Source organism: Oryzias latipes, chromosome 3, assembly GCF_053564925.1.
Source record: "Oryzias latipes strain Hd-rR chromosome 3, Olatipes_Hd-rR_3.1".
Lineage (NCBI taxonomy): Eukaryota > Metazoa > Chordata > Actinopteri > Beloniformes > Adrianichthyidae > Oryzias > Oryzias latipes.
The window spans coordinates 38,597,260-38,619,506 of NC_136239.1; the positions used below are offsets into that span (position 1 = coordinate 38,597,260).

The following is a 22,247-nucleotide window of genomic DNA, read 5'->3' on the forward strand; positions in this document are numbered from 1 at the left end:
ATTCAATTCAGTTGTATAGCCCAAATTCACAACAACAGTCGTCTCAATGGGCTTCGTATCGGTAATTGAAAAAGTGAAACATGAACTCAAAAGGATCATGAATACATAGAGTTCAATAGTAAAATACTAAAATGAACTAACAAACTGACCAAACTAAACTGGCATCCCTGCCCTTAGACCCCCCTTCGCAGTAAGGAAAAACTCCTAAAAAAAAACAGATTCCGGAAAAAACGAAGAAACCTCAGGGGTAGCCACATGGAGGGATCCTCCCCCAGGACGGACAGGCGATTTACCAGAACTCTTAGAGAAGAATTAACTTATCTAAATCTACAACTACATGTATAAAGTCCAGCAGACGAGCTTCATCCAGCCGTGGTTGGGGGGACAGTCAGGGGCGCGAGTCGAGCCGGAGGCAGGAACCACAGCCAGGTGTAGAAGCAGGAGCAAAGATGAGGTACACGGCCAGGTACAGAGCAGAGACGAGCCAGAGGCAGGATCCACAGCCAGGTGTAGGAGCAGCAGCAGCTTCTAAGTTACAAATGTGACACACACAAAAGAAGACATCAAAGAGATATTTTTGTAAGTTACGTTTTCTTTCTGTGCGGCCCGGTACCAAGTGACTCACGGACCGGTACCGGTCTGCGGGCCGCTGTTGGGGACCGCTTTTCTAGATGGATGGATAGACGGACGGATGGATGTCCCTTGTGAAACTACATGTCTGTCTGTTGACCCATATATCCATCAAATCCCACACAGTAGATTAAAAGACACATTTAATGTAGAATAAATAATGTAAATATCGTGAAATACAATAATTAAACTCATAAAGCAATAAGTTCTTATTCAAACCAATTGTGTGGTGTTTACATTTTATTAGAGCTTAAATCTGCTCACATTTAGTTCTGTGTTTTTTTTATTGCAGCTTGGGTTAAAGCCTTAGTCCCAAATTGTATCTTAAAGTTGTATCTGTTTACAGGCATGCTCTTGCAGAAAGAACACTTGTGTGTTGTAAGTGGTGCTTTAAGTACCTGGTAATATTTTTGAACAGAAAAAAAAATCTGTAGCTGTAAATGTTTTTCACATGTTTTAATATTTATTAGTCAAAAATCTACTTTCCAAAAGGAAAAAAAAAATTGATGTTGCAAAAGTACAAAATAATCCTGCATGTGAAACCTTTTTTTTCCCAAATACAAAAAATTTATGCAGATTCAAAACATATTTAAACGTGTGCACATTATGTACTAACTCAAAAATTGAAGCTTTGGTGCAATTGCAATACAGAAGATCTACCTCACTTCCAGGTAACCTGGGTTCTTGTGTCACTCACTTTACATGCTACACAACACTCATGTGTTGGTGCAGAGTGAGGCCGGTCTCTACGAATCATCCATCTGTTTACGTGCTCTCCCCCTGGCTTACAGCCCCTCACACCCCCAACCTAACATCAGTGGTGAAACAGAAATGGTGAGCAATAATGGAGCCATCCAGCCGTACAGTTTGGAGCCAGAGACCAGCTTGGATGAGGTCAATGAAGACGTATGGATCTATTTGTATACAAGCGGATGCAGAATGGGGCAGAGCAGAGTGGCTTGTGGCTTGCCGTAGTAACTCCTGATTCACGGTGATATGAATACAGAAATTCTCAGAAAGGCAATTTTAAGCTGCAATTCCTTTAAACGTCTCCTCTATCATGAGAAAAATACCCCAAGAACACGTTAAAAACACAGAAAAACACAGTTTTCATTGGACTGGGTCAATACAAGGAATACAAAAAAGGTGATACAAGAAAATTAACAAATAAAATCCTCTGACTCAAACAGGAAGACAGGAAATCCCTGAAACAGCTACAGAACAGTTGAAATCAATCAAACTAGTGACAGGAGAAAACAATAACTTAACAACACTTTTCCAGCTTTGTCCTTGATCACCTTAACCTGCTACACGTCCTCACATTTCTGTTTCCCCCCCTCACATGTTGAGACCCAGCTCTCCCTCTTTTGGGTCCAACAATTTATAAATGAATACAATTTTTAAACCACGTATAAAATAGAAACTTATCACTAAAACTATAATAAGGAACACATGACATAATCTGACATTAGGCCACTTGGCCACTGGCTATTGGCTTGGACAAAAAACAACTTAAAAATACAACATCCACTTAAGCATAAAAAAAACATTACAGTATATATTATTCAAATGCAGCTCTATTGAGCAGCAAGCTCTAACTTCTAATAGTTTAAAAGCCCTAAGAGTTTGTTTTATTTCCAGTTGTCGTTTCTGGGTCTTTGATCTTCCTCAGAGTCAACACAAAGTAGAGAAATATGAAGAAACCTGCATGAAGAATGAAGGAAAAAAGTAAAGTCAGACTGTGAGCTAAAATGGGTTCAAGCAATACGTAAAAAATGTGAATAAACGGTTACTGGAGTCGCTTTAAGACCAAATTATTTGTTTTTTGTCCCTTGTTTTTCTCTCAGGTCCATTGTCTTTAAACCATCACCGTCACTGATTTTAACAGTTTTCTTAACTTTTCTGTTTGCGTTCTATCACACTTTTACTATATCTTTTTAATCCAATGTAACAATTTTCCTGAACAAACCTTCCCTTTTAGAGCACAGGTGTAAAACTCCGTGCCTCTGGGGACATTGTCCTTCATGTTTTTTAACTAACCCACCATTATAGCATCTTACTGGGAAAAAACACCTGATCCAGGGAATCAGGAGCCTGTGAAGTCTGTAGTCCAAGACGCCTGTTTTAGAGTATCTTTCACCGGCTAGTGTCAGTCACCCCTAAAAATGACTGTCTAACCTCTCCATCCATCCATCCATCCATCCATCCATCCATCCATCCATCCATCCATCCATCCATCCATCCATCCATCCATCCATCCATCCATCCATCCATCCATCCATCCATCCATCCATCCATCCATCCATCCAAGCATGTCTCCTGTACAGAAACGTGGAAATCATCACATCTACAGAAATCTTTGATCGATCATTTGTCTTGCTGTTGTGTTTGAGGCCACAGCATTGCTGGAATCTACCCAGCTGCTGACAGTCACTGGTAGGATCATCTAACCACTTCTGTCCCTTAGATTGGAATGCTGTGATTGTTACAGACAAGTCAAGAAACCTTCCTCATATATTACAATGTCCTACATTTGGCAGTTTTAACAACTTCAGACAGGGATATCTCTACAAAGTAGTACAATTTGGAAAATACCTAAAAGACATCACATTCTATGCCTAATTCTGAAATATGTGAAATACATGACACAACATATTGGTCTTTGTTTTGTTAACTACACTTCAAAATTTACCAGTTGAGAACAAAGACAGTGTGTCACCTTGCAGTGAGTTGACAGTGGAGAAGATGTAGAGGAGAGGAGTCGCCTGGCGCCAAAATGTGAAGAAGAAGCAGCCCCAGCCAAGGCCAAGCAGAGTGATGAGTGCCAGCAGCATGACTGTGTCCTGCATTCTGTTATTTTTCATTTGTCCAAACTGATTAAAAATAATTATAATAATAATCAATAAAACAATTAAGGACATTTTGGTCAAGTAGAGGTGGATCAAACATAAGCTCTAGATCTGTAAACAATTCTAAACTTTCTACCTGTGAACCTTGTGCTATCCTAGGCACTTTAACGTTGGGTCATCTAGACCCACTAGACAGTGCTCTGAACCTTTTTCCTTCAATGATTTGTGATCTTTACTGGTGTCCATGGATTACATGAAATCTTTCCACCTTTATCCACCTTTATCATGGTAGGAAGAACACGTCAAAGTAAGGGTGGGGTCATCTAAGATAGCACAAGGGTTATACTATTCAAATTAGTCAGCTTGTATTGTTCCACACATTTTTTTTTCTTGGGTTTTTAGGAATCCAATAATATTCTAAAATTAGACAAGTTGTAGAAGTTCAACAACTAAAAATTGTGACAAATATGGCCATATTGTTACTGACAATTTTTTTAAACCCTCCAGTTAGTTCATTGATGAATATTTCTTCTTTTATGTCAAATATTTTCTTGAAATCAGATCATAAATTCAATTAATCTTTATGTTAGACAGCCATATGGATCACTTCTTTACTGTTTAAAAACTGATAAAAAAATAAGATTACAATTGTGTCATGAAACTACAGTGAACAAAGAACATTGGCACCAATGAAAATACACTTTACATAATAGTAAGAATTACTGCAGAAGAAGGATAATTTCGTATTGTCTTAATTGTATGAAAATTCTATGAATGTGAAAGAAACACCAATAAAGAGTGAAACTTACCTCTTTATGATGCTGGTTAGTTATTAGATACTTCACAGTCATAGAAAACATGACAGTGTTAAAGATGAACAAAAGGGCGAACGGTCCCAGCGTGGTCACCAGCCTCACTTTACTGTCAGTTATGAAGCACCTATTGGAAGAACAATGACATTTACCCTTTAGAATTATAATTGAAACACCTCTGCAAATTATTGCAGGATTTTGTGGGGCGGTCTATTCCACCTCATATCTTAGGTTTTCTCCATGCGCTCAAATTTTGCTATGAATTTAGAATCTAAGTTGAAAGAAATATTGTACAATTTCTTTTTTTAGCTACTGTGGGGTGCAGTTTTCTTTTTGACCTGTAAAAAATCAAAGTCCAAATTATTTTCAAATTATGATGACTCTCTGGGTGGGCATAATGCTTTTAATCTGCTGTTCTGATTGTCAAAAATAAGAGACATTTTGTTCATTAAGATATTTTCCTTTTTTGTTTAATTGGCAGATGGGTGGATCAAACATTTACTTAACAAAACTGTCACTGTACTTTGTCCAGTCAATTCACTATTTATGAAAAGTTTTAAACTGGTTAATTTACTTATTTAGCTTTCTGCATCCACATTTGGTCAGAGATTTTTGGTCCAGTGCATATTTATGTTTTTTTTTTAAGAGAGTTAAAGTGGAACATAGCAAATGAGGGTGTAAAATGTATCAGCATTTCCCATAATTTTCAGCTGTTTTTAGAAGAATAATAACTCTTTAACACCAGAGCCGTCCACAGCAACATCAAACTTACATTACTTTTTGAACTACTACTTTCTGACCGTTTTCATGTAATTAACATAATTCCAACAGATTCTGACTTTCCTAACATAAAGTGTTGCAAATCGGTGCAAAGCCACTTTTCTCTGTGTCAGAATCAGTGGATTTACATTGATTGGGAAAGTACTTTACTATTATAAAGTGTCACATCAACACAAGGATGCTTTTCTTAGCTTCAGAATCAGTTGGAATTATATTAATTGCGTAAATGGTTGAAGAGTTATTATTTTCAAATGACATCAACACTGAAACGAAAGCTCCGGTGTTAAAGGTTTAAACTTTTTTTTCTCTCCAACTAAGCTTGTCTTGAGGTCCAGCACCCATCTTGACACTTAGGGTGTATTCAGTCTAGAGAAGTCTGTTGGTCCGTATTGAGTCCAGAACGTTGCGTTTGGTTTGTATTCAGACTGCTGTCAAGCTGACTTTCCTGTTTCAAACCAAAGCTTGTAAACAAAACCATGTGACTAAAGATTTCTTCAGTCATTGGCCAGGAATCGCAAGGGCGGGGCAAAGCAAGGAGTGAGAGGAATCATGGAGGTGCAGTCCTTGTTGGAATAGTTCACTTATTCAAACTTTATATTTCGCTGACCAATTTTGAATGTCTGTAACTACTGTACAACAGTTTTTACTTTGGTACGGTGGAGGTGCTCTGCAAGGTGATTGCTGAGATTACGGTGACTAAGAAGGTACGCTGATAATTGTTTATGACATAGATTGTCAGGAAAACAGAGTGAGAAGCAATGTGTATCATGTTTAAAGTAGTTTTAGTGCGCCTGCATTCATCCGACCAAATTTCCATGAGTTGCTATGTCTCTGCATTGCTTCTCTAGTTATTTCAGAATCAGTAATACTTTTTTGATTCCACACGTGTGACATTTGTCCACACGTGTGACATTTGTTGCTGTTAGGATCACTTTTAAGATTTTACTTTTGGTTTTTAAATGTTTGAACGGTCTGGCACCTCAGTATCTCTCTGAGCTGTTACATGTGTATCGTCCACGTCGAGTCCTAAGATCTGAAGATCAAATGCTTTTAATGGTTCTCAGGACTCGGCTTGTGACTCGGGGAGACAGAGCCTTTTCAGTTGCAGCTCCTAAACTCTGGAATGCTCTCCCCTTCTCTGTGAGGTCAGCCAGAACTGTCAGTGATTTTAAGACATTTTTGAAAACTCATCTTTTTAGTCAGGCTTTTAACTCCAGTGAGCAGATTTAGTGGGTCAGCTTGTTCAATTTATTCTTTTACTGTTTTATTGTTTTTATTGTTTCTTTATTGTATCATATTGTCTCTGATTTTATGTGATTTTATGGGAAGCACTTTGGTTGCTCTGACCAAAAAGTGCTATACAAATAATAAATTGATTGATTGAATTGATTGAACAATAAGGAAAATTTGTAACAAGATGCTCTTATAATTACAAGTTTTAGAACTAAAGATTTGATCTGTAATTCAAAATAACAATAAAGCACTGTAACTATTTCATATGCAAATAAAGAAAACAAAAGATGACTTCACTGCCTAATTTATTATAAATTGGTCACAAGCATAAAGGATTATGTAACATTAGAAAAAACTGAGTAAAACAGTGCAATAGATTGTGGGAGATATTGGGCTTTGCGTGATTTGCTGCTGCTGCCACCCAGAATAGAGCTTTTACACTTGACACAAAAAAATAAATACAATAAATTGTGACTAGAAGAGCATGAAAATCTGAAGAATTAGGAACATTTATTCTCAAATGCTGGGACTTCTTAGTTTTGAAAGACTTACATTTTTTAAAAACTTGTGCTTAAAAATTAAGAATCTTTTCTTACATACTCCTGTTGGTCAACTTTGCGCATCCATAATACTCCTTATTTATAGACAACACAATTGATACAATGACTGCTGGAACTCCTGAAACAACAGGACAAAAAATGAATTTAATCTTCTTCAGGTTCAGTTTCCTAAATATTCAAAACTACACGAAATCACTCACCCCATCCAATCACGCTGACTTTCAGCAGGTATCTACTGATATAAATGTTGAAGACTTTGACTATGAGAAGGTAGAGGTGGAACCCCTCCAAGGCCATCCAGCAGAGGGTGGCCAACAGAAAGTAGTGAAGAGCAAGAGCCATGTAAAGGCAAAGGCCTGATGAGGAAGATGTTGCGACCGTCTCATTGGGTAAAAAATGTAAATTGAGGAAGATCAAGGCAAACACAAGGTTGATATGGATCTTTCTAGAATCATCCACTCTGATTTTCCTGTCAGAAGAAGAAAACAAGATCAGGTAACTATTGTATAGATTGGAAAACCTATTTTACAAAATCATAAAGTCTCATCTCGCTACAATAGCTTTCTTTCAGAGAAAGGCAATGTTTCACTGGATGTTTGTTCTGTAGGAAAGTTTTACTTTAAGGGTTCATCCAGAAGACTAGATTCTTGATATAACTGAGTAGATTCCTCAGTTCTAAATTCCAACGGGGATCCAAGTCATTTGTACATTTTGTGGTTTTTAAAAACATTGGATAAATGCTATGGGATCAGATTCCAATGTCTGCAATCTGCTGCTTAACAAAATGATTGGCTAATGTCCTATTACTTCAATGGGAGTCAAGGTATCATTCATTGTTTGTGTGTGAAAGGCACATTAGTGCTCCACTCCACTACATCTCACATCCACAACACTCAGGTCTTTGTCACCAAGATGACACACTAGTCTCTTATGATGTTTCAACTCAATCCGCCAAAATTCCCACAAAATAAGCTACAGAAATGGTGAAGACAAGCCTGGAACAAGACCCAACCCTGCCAAATAGAACCAAGCAGACTTCAGAACACATTGGAGATCTGCTGGACATCTACCTGAACACCTGTTTCCAACTTTAGGGAAGTTCACTCTTAGCGTTAGAAGACGATAAGGCAACTTCAACAGTTTCATTATATAGTAAAAGTGAACACATCTTTCCCACATCACCATGGTACCATAGAAACACACATGCTAATTATCAGCAATGTGACAGCATCTGATAATATGAGCTTTGCTCATCAGCCCTCATCTTAGCTGTGTGTGTCAGAGGTTTGCCTGGCTGATACCCCAGAGAAGTGAAATCTTGACAAAGAAGTTTTTAACAAAAGAAAACAAAGATGAAAAGGGAGAGATATGTGGTTAAGGCTATTTGTTGCAGCCAGGATCTATACATTTGTAAAACTAAACAAACCTCAAAGAATAGACCTTAAAGCAGCTCTGCTTGTGTACAAGTCTCTCCATGGCCGAGCACCAAAGTACATCTCTGACATGTTAGTGCCATATGAACCATCTCGTACTCTGAGGACCTCAGGGGCCGGCCTCCTGTTGATGCCCAGAGTCAGAACTAAACAAGGGAAATCAGCGTTTCAATATTCTGCAGCTAAAATCTGGAACAGCCTCCTTGAAGTCGTAAGACAGGCCTCTTCTGTGTTCATGCTCAAATCTAGACTTAAAACATTTCTGTTTAGCCGTGTATATGACTGAAAGGTCCTATCTGCACTTTTTCTTTCCTTTCCTTCCTTTATTTTTAAATAAATTTTCAATTTTTTTCTTTTCTTTTAAAATAAATTTTACGTTGATTATTTCTATTAAGTATTGTGATTTTAATGCATTTTTCTATTTTGCGAAGCACCTTGAATTACTTTGTGTACGAATTGTGCTATACAAATAAACTTGCCTTGCCTTCCAATATTGAATTGAATTGAAAACAGAAAGGATTGTACAGCACAGGATAGCTACAAGTTTAGGCCAGAACTCAACAGTTCATCTGAAAAACCACAAATCCTCTGTAGAAGAGAATACATAGGCTCTGGAAAAAGAGGACAAAAGGTTTAAAGGAGGAATCAAGGACGACATCTATGCCTAATGAGACATTTCCTGTCTCGTTTGTAAAATTACGTTATGACAACTTTGCCAGGGAGACATTTACGTCTGCCACACAAACAATAAACCTCTCCTGGGTGCCCTCACCTCTGAGTGTTGGCCTCTCCAAATAACAGGGCAGTACTTCACTATTCTGGTAAGCACTGGATTGTTGACATCTACACACATGACATATAGTTGGTGTACTTTTTTTTTTTTTTTAACTTGTTCTGTCCAACAGCTGAGCAGACAGATTAGAGCTGAAGGCTTTTTGTGTTGGACAGGTGTTACTATCACAAAAAGAGGTTATATAGCTTCGAGAAACTAGAGTGTAGATTTGTATAAACCCCTTTTTGTCATATTATTTTTTATTTATTTGTTACATTTAGTGTGTGTGGGGAGGGAGAGGGGAAGAATGTGAGGGGAGGGTGGAAGAGAGTAAAAGGAAGAAAGGTGAAAAGGTGGGGGATTCAAGCACTGATTTGAATAAGTTATTATTTTAAGCTTTAACAATTATACCAGATCTGCTGGAAAGACGAATGTTACATCAAAGGTGAAAATCTGACACTAAGATGAGCGGAAAAAAAATCTGTCCATCAATACACTGTGGGTAAGGAGGAGGGATGAAGCAGACAGGGAGCAGTGTGGCAGTGTGCATGTGCACGTGGGGGTGGAGATACATGCATGCTGCCGACGTGAACCGTGTATTCATGAGGGGAACCAGATCCTACCCAGCCAGACCGGCCAGACCAGGAGAGGGGAGGAGAGCCCCCCAGGCCAGAAGCCCCCCCAGCACCCGGACCCAGCCAGCCCGGGAGGGGAGGAGGAGGGGACCGCCCACTCCACCAGCCAATGCCCAGAGGCACAAGCGAACCCAGTGTCCGGCCCCCAAGCCACGAGACAGGAGCTTAGCCGTACCAGGCGGCAGCCATGGGGGCCACCGGGCGCCGGACACCGAGACAAAGGCCAGGGACGAAGCCAGGGCCCCCGGAACCCATGAGTCGGCCACCACCCGACCGGCGCCCCGTCTCCGCAAGCCAGCCGAGGCACGCGACCTAAGCAACCCAGGGATCGCCACGCACCCACAGCCACCCCCCATAACCCTACACACTACAACGCCCCCCCCCGCCATAATATCTGAGCCCCCCTCCCCAACCCTCTCAGTGCCCTCCCCTCTCTGTGATGGGGAGGGAAAGCCCCAGAGTGTCCCAGCGAGCCAGCCCCCAGGTCCGTCCTACCCATGCACTCACGCACACATACTCACAATCATCTGGTTACCCTCCCTCCCCCCGCCGCCACGCAGTAACCCCCCCCCAGCCGGCCGACCCCCAGCTCCGTATGCCCGACCATTCCCGCAGCTGACAGGATACCCATAAGCCCGGCCGCCCTGAGAGGACCAGGCGGGTGAAGACCGGCCGCCCCCCCCGACCCCACCCATGTATGGAGGTGTGGGAGTGCTGTGTGTATGCTGCAGGTAAAATAGGAGGTCCCCAGTGTGGGGGGCTCCACCGCTGCCAAGCCGCAAAGCCCCCCACTCCGGGGTCCCTCCGTGAGTGGTGTGTATTTGCTGCGTGTGTGCTGCTAGCATGCAGTGTGTGTGTCTACAGAGGAAGTTAAAATTGTGGGGGGGGGCAGTGAAAGGTGAGCACGGATGTTTCACCGTGTCCCCTCCACCAGACCCTCTCCACAAGGCCCTAGATGAATCAGAGTGTCTAATATGCAAGTAAAAAGCGGGGAGGAGGGCGGGTGCCAACGAGAACCCAGAGAGGGGCATCCCCAGTGAGCCCCGCCAGCATACCCCTACCATCCAGGACGCGGAGCCCTATGTGCCTGTGTGCAATATTTGTTTGGGTGAGAGCGGGGAGGAGCAGGCGGATGGGCACAACCGGGGGAGAAGGCTCCCCCGAGCGACCGGCCCCCCAGCCGGCCGCGGTAGGCGCCCCCCCTCCCAGAGCGGCCAGGCAGCCAGAAACGGCAAGCCAGCCGCAGATGGAGGCCAGAACCTCGTAGCGCCGAGAGACAGCCAGCAAGGAAGGGTCCCCCTGCCCCTCCAGGGGCTGGACCCCCTGCCCCTCCAGGGGCAGGGGGTCCAGCCCCACCATTCATACCCTGGCCTCCCTAAGGACTAGCACACCGCCCCCCCAGCCCCCCCCTCCCCCCACCAAAACAAAAAATAATTAAATAAAAAAATTAAATCATAATAATAAGAATAATCAAATTAATAACTTTATTTGATTTTGTACTTTTTTTTAACCACATCTTTGAAGCAGTCAGCAAATAAATAACATGATTTCTACACCATCAGCTAGAACTGAAGAAACTACTCGGATAACCAACCAAATATAAATTTGTTTATGGCCATTTAAACATGTAGTTGTAGATTTGGATGAGCTCATTCTTCTCTAAGAGTTCTGGTTCATCCCCTGTCCATCCAAGGAGAGGATCTCTTCTGTATGTGGGAACCCCTGAGGTTTCTGGAATCTGTTTTTTTTTGTAGGAGTTTTTCATTACTGAGGAAGGTCTAAGGGCAGAGATGCCCAGTTAAGTTTAGTCTGTTTAGTTTAGTTTAGTCATTACCTATTGAATTCTATGACTCTGTGTTCTTTATGATTAATGTTTATAACATAACTACTGATTTGAAACCCTTTGAGATGACTTTTGTTGTACCATTAGGCTAAATAGATTAAAATTGAATTGATTTGAAATTTATTTGAAAAGAATCACTAAATCCCAAAATTCAGAAAATAATTCTGTGACTTAAGAATTAAGTAACAATAGCAGCAAGATGACAAACAAATATGATTATAGAGTGTGATTTTGAAAGAATATCATTTTCAAACCAAATAGTTAATTACTTGTGTGTGAAGAAAAGAACAACAGTGAAGACCAGAGCTGTGAGGGAAATTCCACTGCCGATCAAAGTGATGTAAGACAATCTCTGTAAGACTTCAGATGACAGGTTAATGGGTACCTGAAAAACCAAACAAAAAACAGCTTTTTCTTTATTTTGTGACCCATAAAATTATCTGCTGTCATTGTAATTCTTTCAGTGATGCACCATAAATACAGATACAGAACCAGGTGTCCTAATCACTTGGCCTGGCCACAGGTGTATAAAATCAAGCCCTCAGGCATGCAGACTGTTTTTAGAAACATTTGTGAAATAATGGGCCACTCTCTGGAGCTCAGTGAATTCCAGCATGGAACTGTCATAGGATGTCACCTGTGCAACAAATCCAGTGGTGAAATTTCCTGGCTCCTAAATATTCCAGTCAACTGTCAGCTCTATCAGAACAAAATGGAAGAGCAGCAGCTCAGCCATGAAGTGGTAGATCACATAAACTTATGGACAGAGGTCAGGGGATGCTGAAGCCTATAGCGCAAAGAGGTTGCCGACTTTAAGCACAGTCAATTGCTACAGAGCTCCAAACTTCATGTGACCTTCAGATTAGCCCATGAACAGATCGCAGAGAGCTTCATGGAATGGGTTGCCATGGACGAGCAGCTGCAATCAAGCCACACATCAATCACCAAGTGCAATGCAAAGCGTCTGATGCACCTGTGTAAGGCGCACCACCACTGGAGTCTAGAGCAGTGAAGATGCCTTCTCTGGAGTGATGAATCCCATTTTTCTATTTGGCAATCTGATGGACGTGTCTGGATTTAGAGGTTGCCAGGAGAAAGGGGACTGCATTGTGCCAATAATGAAATTTGGTGGAGAAGGAATTATGGTGTGGGGTTGTTTTTCAGGACTTGGCCCCTCAGTTCCAGAGAAAGGAACTCTGAATCCTGAAGGATCCTAAAACATTCTGGACAATTCCATGCTCGCAACCTTGTGGGAACAGTTTGAAGTGGGCCTCTTCCTTTTCCAGCATGACTGTGCACCAGTGCACAAAGCAGGGTCCATAAAGACATGGATGACAGAGTCTGGTGTGGAGGAAATGGAGTGGCCTGCACAGAGTCCTGACCTGAACCTGATAGAACACCTTTGGGATGAATCAGAGCAGAGACTGAGAGTCAGGTCTTCTCCACAGACATCAGTGTGTGACCTCACCAATGTGCATTTGGAAGAATGGTCAAAAATTTCTATAAACACTCCTCAATCTTGTGGACAGCCTTCTCAAAAGAGTTGAAGCTGCAATAGCTTCAAAAGGTAGATGGACATCAAATTGAGCTCTAAGGGTTAGGAATGGGATGGCACTTTAGTTCATTTAGTAATATAGTGTTTTTCTGTTCCATGAAGTGTTTGACAGGATCAGTTGGCCACTTTATTACCATCTGTGTAAAACCAATAAACTGCAATAGTGGCACTTTGAAGAGGCTTGGCTCCTTTTGTTACCATGCACTGCTGCCCTGTTTCTGATTGTGGCCAGCCCAATGTACAGCTTTAACAAACAAAATAATTATAATAAATATTATATTTTCACATAACTTATTGATGCTTAGAATAGGTTACTAAATTGTAAAGCGTTTAGAAAATGTTAGCCTGAATAAGACTGTTGATTAAAGAAAAGAGGACCAGCCTTACCAGGAGTACACCAAAGTATGTGAGATGGTCACAAGAACAGGTGACTTGACTCTGATTTTTATCCCACAGGGTCAGGCAGCCATTTCTGCTCCAATCTGGTGATGAAACAGTGATTTTTTTAAGATTACATATAAAAGACATAAATTCTCTGTTTTTTGTAAACTAAACCATAAACTATCCAGCTTTGACTTGTTTTGTCAGTAATAGAGTATCTTTACTCACGTCCAGAATCATCTAGGAACACACAGAGGGGTTCTGCTGATTGCTGTGACAAAACAAAATCAAAACATTAAGTACCTCATTTTTACCACTTATTTTTTTAATTTAATTTTATTGGTTTACTTTTTTATACATATGTTGGTAAGATTACAGCTGGGAATACAAAGCATTTAGGAACAAAGCACACTATTGTCGTAGTGTCAGAATTGGCTGATCGTTACATAAAAAATCTAGTTTGAATTCTGTTGTTAGTCTACATGTATAATAGCTAACAAATTAAAGCAAAAAGTACTAAAACACTGTGTAAATAAAACAAATAGGTGGTAAAAATCCTTTACTATGAAAGCGATTCTGTAGCATAATTAAAAATAAAAGTCAAAACCAGAAAGCTTTTCCATTTTCAAAATGAAGCTGCATTTTTTTGACTCAAAATTAAAATGAAAAAGCAATCCACCAAAATGCTTTTTCATTTTCTTCTTCAACACCGCTTATTCTGTCACTTAATAAAATGATAATGAAAATGGTATTTGACATTCCATTTTCAAAAAGTTTTCTGGTAAATGTGTAGCAAGATTCAATTAGAAATATTTAATTTGATCATTAAAATGGATTAACAGAAATGCTTTTTCATTTTCAAAATTTAACTGCATCAAATGACTCAAAATTAAAATGAAAAAGCAATCTTTCAAAATGCCCTTCGATGATGACGTCAGTGCTCACTGTTCTTCTGCACTCTTTGCCCTCCCCGCAGTGTTGTTAGATTGGGCGGTTTTTGTTCTAAATTTGCGGATAAAAATGGCTTTAGGGGAGTAGGCAAAATATATTACCGGACTGTGTGGCTGTTGGAGTTCGGCAAAGCTTCTATGTACTTGAGCTCCGTGAACGCACCAGGCCGAGTGTGGGAGGAGCTACCAGCCAATGTTTTTAGCCAGATCGCTACATGGAGCGTGTCTGTGTCACTCACTATCTCACTTACAATGCATGGAAGACATTGAGATTATTGAGAGATCAGGTTTAGTTATTTTGAAGAGTTCTAAATGGTAATCATGTTTCTGTGTTTGAGTTCCTCCCAGAATTCTCCCAGAGAGTCTCTGCATCAGCTTCCAGGCATGACGGCCGCTGCGCTGCAGGCTGCGGTTTTCCATCTCTCTCTCTGACCGAGTCTGAAAGCTTGCTTTTCTGCATTAACCCAAGAGGGAAAAAATTTAAACCAGATTTATTATTATTGTATCAATGAAAATTAAAAAAAATATCATAAGATTAGGGAGAAGGGTTTAGGATCAGGCTAACACGTGTCAACAACAACATTAACCTTGTGATGCATTTAAACTCCGTACTGCATAATCTTGGCTGTAAATATGTGGGAAAAACTTCAACCTTTATTTTGTCTGGACACGATTGGAAACACAAATTTACATGACTGCACGGTTTCTCAGGACTGCCCGAAGCTGCACTACCGCCTTCAAAAGCCGCCTCAAAAGCTACTCCTCTGCTCAGAGACTCGGTTCCCGGGAGACACGGTCAGACGGACTGAAGTCTGAAGTGTCCTCCGGAGCATTGAACGTTACAAAGCACCCTTCCCTTCACTTCACACAAACACGAAGACTGCACTGCACTGATCAGACATGCTTGGCTCGCGCAGAGCATGTAGCCACACCGAGTTAGCACTGACATCATCGCCCCGCCTCCCTCCTGGAAATGCTCACTGGTATTGAATTTTGCTACAGTTTTTGCGGGGTGGATTTGAAAACGAAAATGTAATCCCCTCTATCCATTTTCACTTTATGTCACAGAATGAGCGATGTTAAAGACAAAAATGAAAAAGCATTTCAAAGGACTGACATTTATTTCGAATTTTGAGTCATTTGATGCAGGTACATCTTGAAAATGAAAAAGCATTTCTATTAATCCATTTTAATGATCAAATTAGATATTTCTAAATTAATTTTGCTACACATTTACCAGAGAACTTTTTGAAAATGAAATGTCAAATATCATTTTCTTTATCATTTTAATTAAGTGAAAGAATAAGCGATGTTGAAGAAGAAAAGAAAAAGAGGCTTTTATTGTGGCTCTTCTTATTTTCTAGACAGAATTGGGTCGGTTTTCACATTTTATAATTCAGATGTCTGGAGAACTTTAAATGTCCAAAAAATCCAGACTTGTTAAAGCCTTTGGACGGTTCAGTTATAATAAGATGAAAGACAGAAACCAGAAATTGATAAGAAAACAAAGACATAGTTACATTTTGTCCCAGTGAAAAACTCATGGTCAGGTTGACACGTTCAGAAAGTCCTGAAATGGTTTTGTTAGCCACACTCAGGCCAACTAGTCTCTGTTCATACAGTTCATCTGTGTTGTTCTGAACAGTCTGTAAACAGATAAAAAAAAAAGGAACACAGTTTAATAATTGATGTAAACCGTCTCTTCTTATAAGAATGGATAAAAAAATGGATAAAAAAATGTTTGGGGGATATTTTCAAATTCCACAGTGTTCATCTATGTGAACCAAGGCGAGTGTTTGATGTTCAACCGTGTTGTCTGACCCTATTTGGAAACTGAAGAACGCTGAAGATGATTTTGTGTTTCTTGCCAACATCCAAACTTGCCGGGAGGTAAACGCTCACCGTGGTGTTGGCATTACGTTGATAGGTAACCGACTGTTGGTTAAAAAAAGTCAAAGATTTATTCTGTAGCAAAACATCCAAAACATATTTTTTTTTTGAGGTACCCCTCAGTTAAAGAAAAAAGGTCCACAATACTCACTGAAATGACTTGAAATGTATAAAAGTAAGAGTAAATTAAAGTTTATTGAAAATTAAATAATCAATATCAGCCATTAATTTTTATTTGTTGATTAACAGAACTATTAAAATAATAGACAGACTGACTGATTATGGGTTTAAAAAATAGCTGTGATGTCAATTAAAGGACATATCTAAGTTCATCATGACCCCCTGGGCAATTAGTTCTCAGTCTTTTCTGGAGGTACCATCATTTTTGTCCAGCCCTATTTCATTAATTTTTTTTTCTTCAATAATTCTGTTAATCAACAACTCAAAAGTAATGGCTGATTTTGATTCTTTAATTTTCAATAAATTGTAATTTATTGTTATTTTTGAACGTTTCAAGTCATTTCAGTGAGCATTGTGGACTTTCTTTATTTAACTGAGGGGTACCAACAATTTTGTCCACCACTGTATGTTTTATTTATCAAAATTCATCAAACACTGAACTACACTGACCAAAAATATAAACGCAACGCTTTCGTTATTTCTGCCATTTTTTATGGTATGAACTCAAAGATGTGAAACATTTTTCACATGCACAAAAAAACCAGTTCTCTGAAATATTGTTCACAAATCTGTCTAAATCTGTGATAGTGAGCATTTCTCCTTTGCCAAGACAATCCAACCCACCTCACAGGTGTGCCATATCAAGATGCTGATTAGACAGCATGATTATTGCACAGGTGTGCCTTAGACTGGCCACAAGAAAAGGCCACTCTGAAATCTTCAGTTGTTTCACACAGCACAATGCCACAGATGTCGCAGGTTTTGAGGGAGCGTGCAATTGGCATGCCGATAGCAGGAATGTCCACCAGAGCTATTGCTAGGGAATTGAATGTCCATTTCTCCACCATAAGCCGTCTCCACAGGCTTTTCAGAGAATTTGGCAGCACATCCAACCGGCCTCACAACCGCAGACCACGTGTAACCACACCAGCCCAAGACCTCCACATCCAGCATGTCCACCTCCAAGGTCATCTGAGACCAGCCACTCGAACAGCTGCTGAAACAATCGGTTTGCATAACCACAGAATTTCTGCACAAACTGTCAGAAATCGTCTCAGGGAAGCTCATCTGCATGCTCGTCCTCCTCATTGAGGTCTCGATCTCACTCCAGTTCGTCGTCGTAACCCACTTGAGTGGGCAAATGCTGAGATGCGATGGCGTCTGGCACGTTGGAGAGGTGTTCTCTTCACGGATGAATCCCGGTTTACACTGTTCAGGGCAGATGGCAGACAGCGTGTTTGGCGTCGTGTGGGTGAGCGGTTTTCTGATGTCAATGTTGTGGATCGAGTAGCCAATAGGGCGAAGAACACAGGTGCATTTCATTGATGGCATTTTGAATGCACAGAGATATCGTGACGAGATCCTGGGGCCCATTGTTGTGCCTTACATCCAACAACATCACCTCATGTTGCAGCATGATAATGCACGGCCCCATGTTGCAAGGATCTGTACACAATTCTTGGAAGCTGAAAACATCCCAGTTCTTGCATGGCCAGCATACTCAGCGGATATGTCACCCATTGAGCATGTTTGGGATGCTCTGAATCGGTGTATGCGACAGCATGTTCCAGTTCCTGCCAATATCCAGCAACTTCGCACAGCCATTGAAGAAGAGTGGACCAACATTCCACAGGCCACAATAGACAACCTGATCAACTCTATGCGAAGGAGATGTGTCGCACTTCATGAGGCAAATGGTGGTCACACCAGATACCCTGACCCCCTCAATAAAACAAAACTGAAGATTTCAGAGTGGCCTTTTCTTGTGGCCAGTCTAAGGCACACCTGTGCAATAATCATGCTGTCTAATCAGCATCTTGATATGGCACACCTGTGAGGTGGGATGGATTGTCTTGGCCAAGGAGAAGTGCTCACTATCACAGATTTAGACAGATTTGTGAACAATATTTCAGAGAACTGATTATTTTGTGTATGTGGAAAATGTTTCACATATTTGAGTTCATACCATAAAAATGGGAGCGATAACAAAAGTGTTGCGTTTATATTTCTGGTCAGTGTAATTTTAATTCAACAGGACTTGGACTCTCATGCGATCCAAAAATGCTTTATTGCATCACTTGGAAATTTAAGTTTGTTTTGTTTAACTGCAACCAAAAACCTAAAAATATTTGATAAAGCAAAGACAAAACCGGTTAAGTGGTAATATTTCTGCTGGAACAATTTTTACTGGAAAATAAAGCACTTTATGACATGGTGTAATATTCAGAAAAATTACATATCCTATGGCTTTAAATTAAAACATTGTTTGTGTCTTCTTTATTTAGGATTTTGCTGTGCATTTACATCAATGATCCAATCAAATTCCAAGATATCTCTTTAGTCTGTAATTTTGAAATATTTCCTGGCTCACCAAATTGAAGTGAATTGCATATTCACTTCTGGATTTATTACAAAAAAAGTTATTTATTTATGTATTTTAAAAAAAAGAGTTTTAATTGATGACACAGGGAGTCGTTTCTTTTTATTTATTTTTTAGCCATGGTTAAGCACAGCTCTCTTAGAGACGTACCACAGTTTACTGAGGTTGATGTCTGAACCTGCAATGGGCCACTTGATTATTTTCTGGATTCTATAATACAAACTATGTTTCATGATCTAAAATCATGCAGACCTTAACATTCAGACACATTACTGCAACAAGTTTCAACTGACAACACATCCTAGCAAACTATTTTTCTGAAGTTTTGCTCTTGCGTGAACACAAACGCAGCAATTTGTTCACATTTGGAAGCAGCTTTTGAGACAAATAATGTTTTACCATAGTCTTGTCAGAATGAAACTCAGCTCCACTGAAGGTATCACCAGGCTTGTACAGCAGCACAGTATAGCTGTCGCCACACAATAGAGTTGATTCTGACACGTTGGTTTCTTCCAGAACATCTTCCACTTCATTAAAGTCACTGGAAGAAAGAAAAAAAAAGTTGCGCCTTTGTAGTCTGGGCCTCTTTGAGCATTTTCTTCTTCTTTATAATTTACTCCAGTATTTCACCTGTCATATAAGGTTTTTGTGGAAACAGTGGATTTTCTTTTTAGTACAACCCCAGCATCTTTTTTTTACTCACACATCGATTTTATTATGATGCACAAAAATGATGGAATGACCCTCAAACTGTAAAAATAAATAATACATTTTTCCCTGTTTTTCTTTGCTCTCGCAGTGAAAGGTATTAGGGCATGGAGATGGTTTGTCTGCCCTACCGCTGCAGTTGATCGGGAGATTGCAGGTTCCATTCCCACTTTGCCCACCTTGTTGAAGTGTCCTTTGCAAAGACACCAAATCCCACCAAATTCCATCGATCACCGGCTGGCGCCAGTGATTGGCAGCGGAGCCGCCATCAGTATATGAATGTGTGTGTGAGTTGGTTTGTGACTGTAAAGCACTTTGGGCCTTCGAGGAAGGTAGAACAGTTCCATATACGCCATTTGTCTTGAGATCTGTTTGACAACATATGCAAAACGTGCATTATTTTATAAGAAACGGTAAGTTTCTTTTTCAAAATAAACTGTTTTTGTTTTGTTGTGTTGATTTTTAGAGGATAGGTCATCACTTTTGCATCACTTTTATATTTGTAACAAAGGTTTGTGTGCTATTTTTTGCTTTTTCTATTTTATTTTCTTGAAACTGATAAATCATTTTTTAAATGTGCAACTGCAGTATTTTTCAGTATTATTAGACCATATTTTGCATAACTACAAAATATACACTTGCTTGTACATTTACTTTTGTAATACTAGTGTTTTACTGAATGTTTATGTGAAAAGTCATCAGTCACATTGAAAGTATTTTCATTTGAAATTAAATTAAAAATTAAAATGTGATTTAAGGATTTATTAGATTTATCCAGGGAGCCGGTTTAGCTCGTGCTGGTTTGCGGCGCCTTCCGTCCGTGAAACCCGGGTTCGACTCCGGGCTGCTCCCTGTTCCCTTCTCTACCTCTGCCGGTTCCAAGCCCGGTTTGAGAAGGTTGCGTCAGGAAGGGCATCCGGCGTAAAACATTGCCAAATTTACCATGCGACTCGTTCGCTGTGGCGACCCCTGATGGGAGAAGCCGAAAGTGGAAGATCCATTTTCAAATCTCACCCACAATATTTAGAAACCAAAAAAATGAAATCATCTCTTTAACATATGAAGTGTAAAAAATGTACCTAAAATCGTTTTGTTCCACTCCAGGCACATGCGTGCTGATCAAGCTTTCCATAGCACACCGGGACTGGAGATGATCTGTTGAAATATTTAGCTATATTTAATAGAATAAAAGCCGGATATGAATAGTTTCTGCGTTGACCGTATCACACACAAACATTTCAGTAAGTCCCCAAGGACTTTTCATGAAATTTTTGTTTGAAATATAATAATTATAATAAACGTTATTTGTATAGCACCTTTCGAGATAAAAATCATAAAGTGCCTCACAATAAAACACAATAAAACACAGTAAAACACAGAATATAAAAAAAGAATGAAGAAAAAGCAATTTTGAAAAGATAGGTTTTTAGCTGTTTTTAAAAGAAAACACTGAGTCAGCAGATCTGAGGCTGAGAGGAAGGGAGTTCCAGAGGGATGAAGCCACTGCTGCAAAGGCTCTGTCACCTTTAGTCTTTAACCGGATCCTCTTTACAACCAGCAGACCCTGATCACATGACCTGAGGGACCTGCTGGGAGTGTTCGGGTGCAAAAGGTCTTTTATTTAGACCGGTGCTTGGCTATTGGAATGGAATGGAATGGAATGGAAACAAGTTTATTTCGAATATATATATAAAAAAACAAAACAAAACAAAAAAAACACACACATAAAAAAAAAAAAAGAGAATATAAAGAAAACGTTCACGCTCAAGAAACCGTTATAAACACAAACAGAATTTTTTTTTCTTTTTTTTTTTTCTTTTCTTTTTTCCATTTATGGACACATATATTATAAACAATTATACAATTATACATATTCGCAAAGGAGTGAGAAGAAGTATTAACTTATATAAACTCACCCCCTATTCCTCATCAATATTAATTACATTAGCAAGCAGCTTCTTTATTTATATACAATATTTTATAAGTTATAATAATTTTCATAGAGTACTGTCCTAAATACTGAGCATGAATTATTATTGAAAAATACCATGCGCATATTAAGATAAGAATAATATACACATCCATATTTTTACATATTTATACTTACATATATATATACATCTAATATCCATCCGATAAATTTGAATATCGTTTTAAAATCATATTTTTATATCTTATTTCAAACAGTTTTAGGGATTTCATCTTATATACTGTTCCACAGTTTTGCTCCACAAATAGAAACACTGAAACATCTTCTATTTGTGCGTGTTTTGTATATGTAAAATTTCTGTTTTCTTCTCAAACTGTACTCTCCCTCTCTTTTCATGAATAATTTTTGTATATTTGCTGGTAGTATGCTGTATGTGGCTTTGAACATGATTAATGCTGTACGCAGCTCCACCAGAACTGTAAGTTTCAATTATTTTGATTGTAGGAATAATGCCTGTGTATGATCCAGATAACCCACGTTATGTATGAATCGTATCGCCCTCTTTTGAAGAATTTACAGTGTATGTAATAATGTTTTATATTTGTTTCCCCCTACCTCCACACAGTAGTTTAGATACGGTAGTACCAGGGAACAGTATAGAATATAAAGGGATTTATAATTTAGGACAAATTTTGCTTTATTTAGCACTGATATGCTGTTAGACAA

At 39.5% G+C, this 22,247-nt stretch overlaps 1 protein-coding gene across 2 annotated transcripts in view; it reads right to left on the reverse strand.

Annotated features, from left to right (window-relative positions):
* Window positions 1–1,149: 1,149 nt before the first annotated feature.
* The window catches only part of LOC105358761 (adhesion G-protein coupled receptor G2-like), a 28,582-nt gene continuing 7,484 nt past the window's right edge, over window positions 1,150–22,247 (reverse strand). For both annotated transcript variants that reach the window (XM_078944684.1, XM_023953703.2), the window contains 12 exons: window positions 20,671–20,746; window positions 19,283–19,424; window positions 16,255–16,368; window positions 15,954–16,079; window positions 13,712–13,754; window positions 13,490–13,584; window positions 11,817–11,932; window positions 7,065–7,333; window positions 6,901–6,982; window positions 4,289–4,418; window positions 3,350–3,503; window positions 1,150–2,334 (listed from right to left, as the gene is read on the reverse strand). In XM_078944684.1, coding sequence (XP_078800810.1) covers window positions 2,249–2,334; window positions 3,350–3,503; window positions 4,289–4,418; window positions 6,901–6,982; window positions 7,065–7,333; window positions 11,817–11,932; window positions 13,490–13,584; window positions 13,712–13,754; window positions 15,954–16,079; window positions 16,255–16,368; window positions 19,283–19,424; window positions 20,671–20,746 — 1,433 coding nt within the window. In that variant the 3' untranslated portion in view covers window positions 1,150–2,248. The remainder of the gene's footprint in view (window positions 2,335–3,349; window positions 3,504–4,288; window positions 4,419–6,900; window positions 6,983–7,064; window positions 7,334–11,816; window positions 11,933–13,489; window positions 13,585–13,711; window positions 13,755–15,953; window positions 16,080–16,254; window positions 16,369–19,282; window positions 19,425–20,670; window positions 20,747–22,247) is intronic.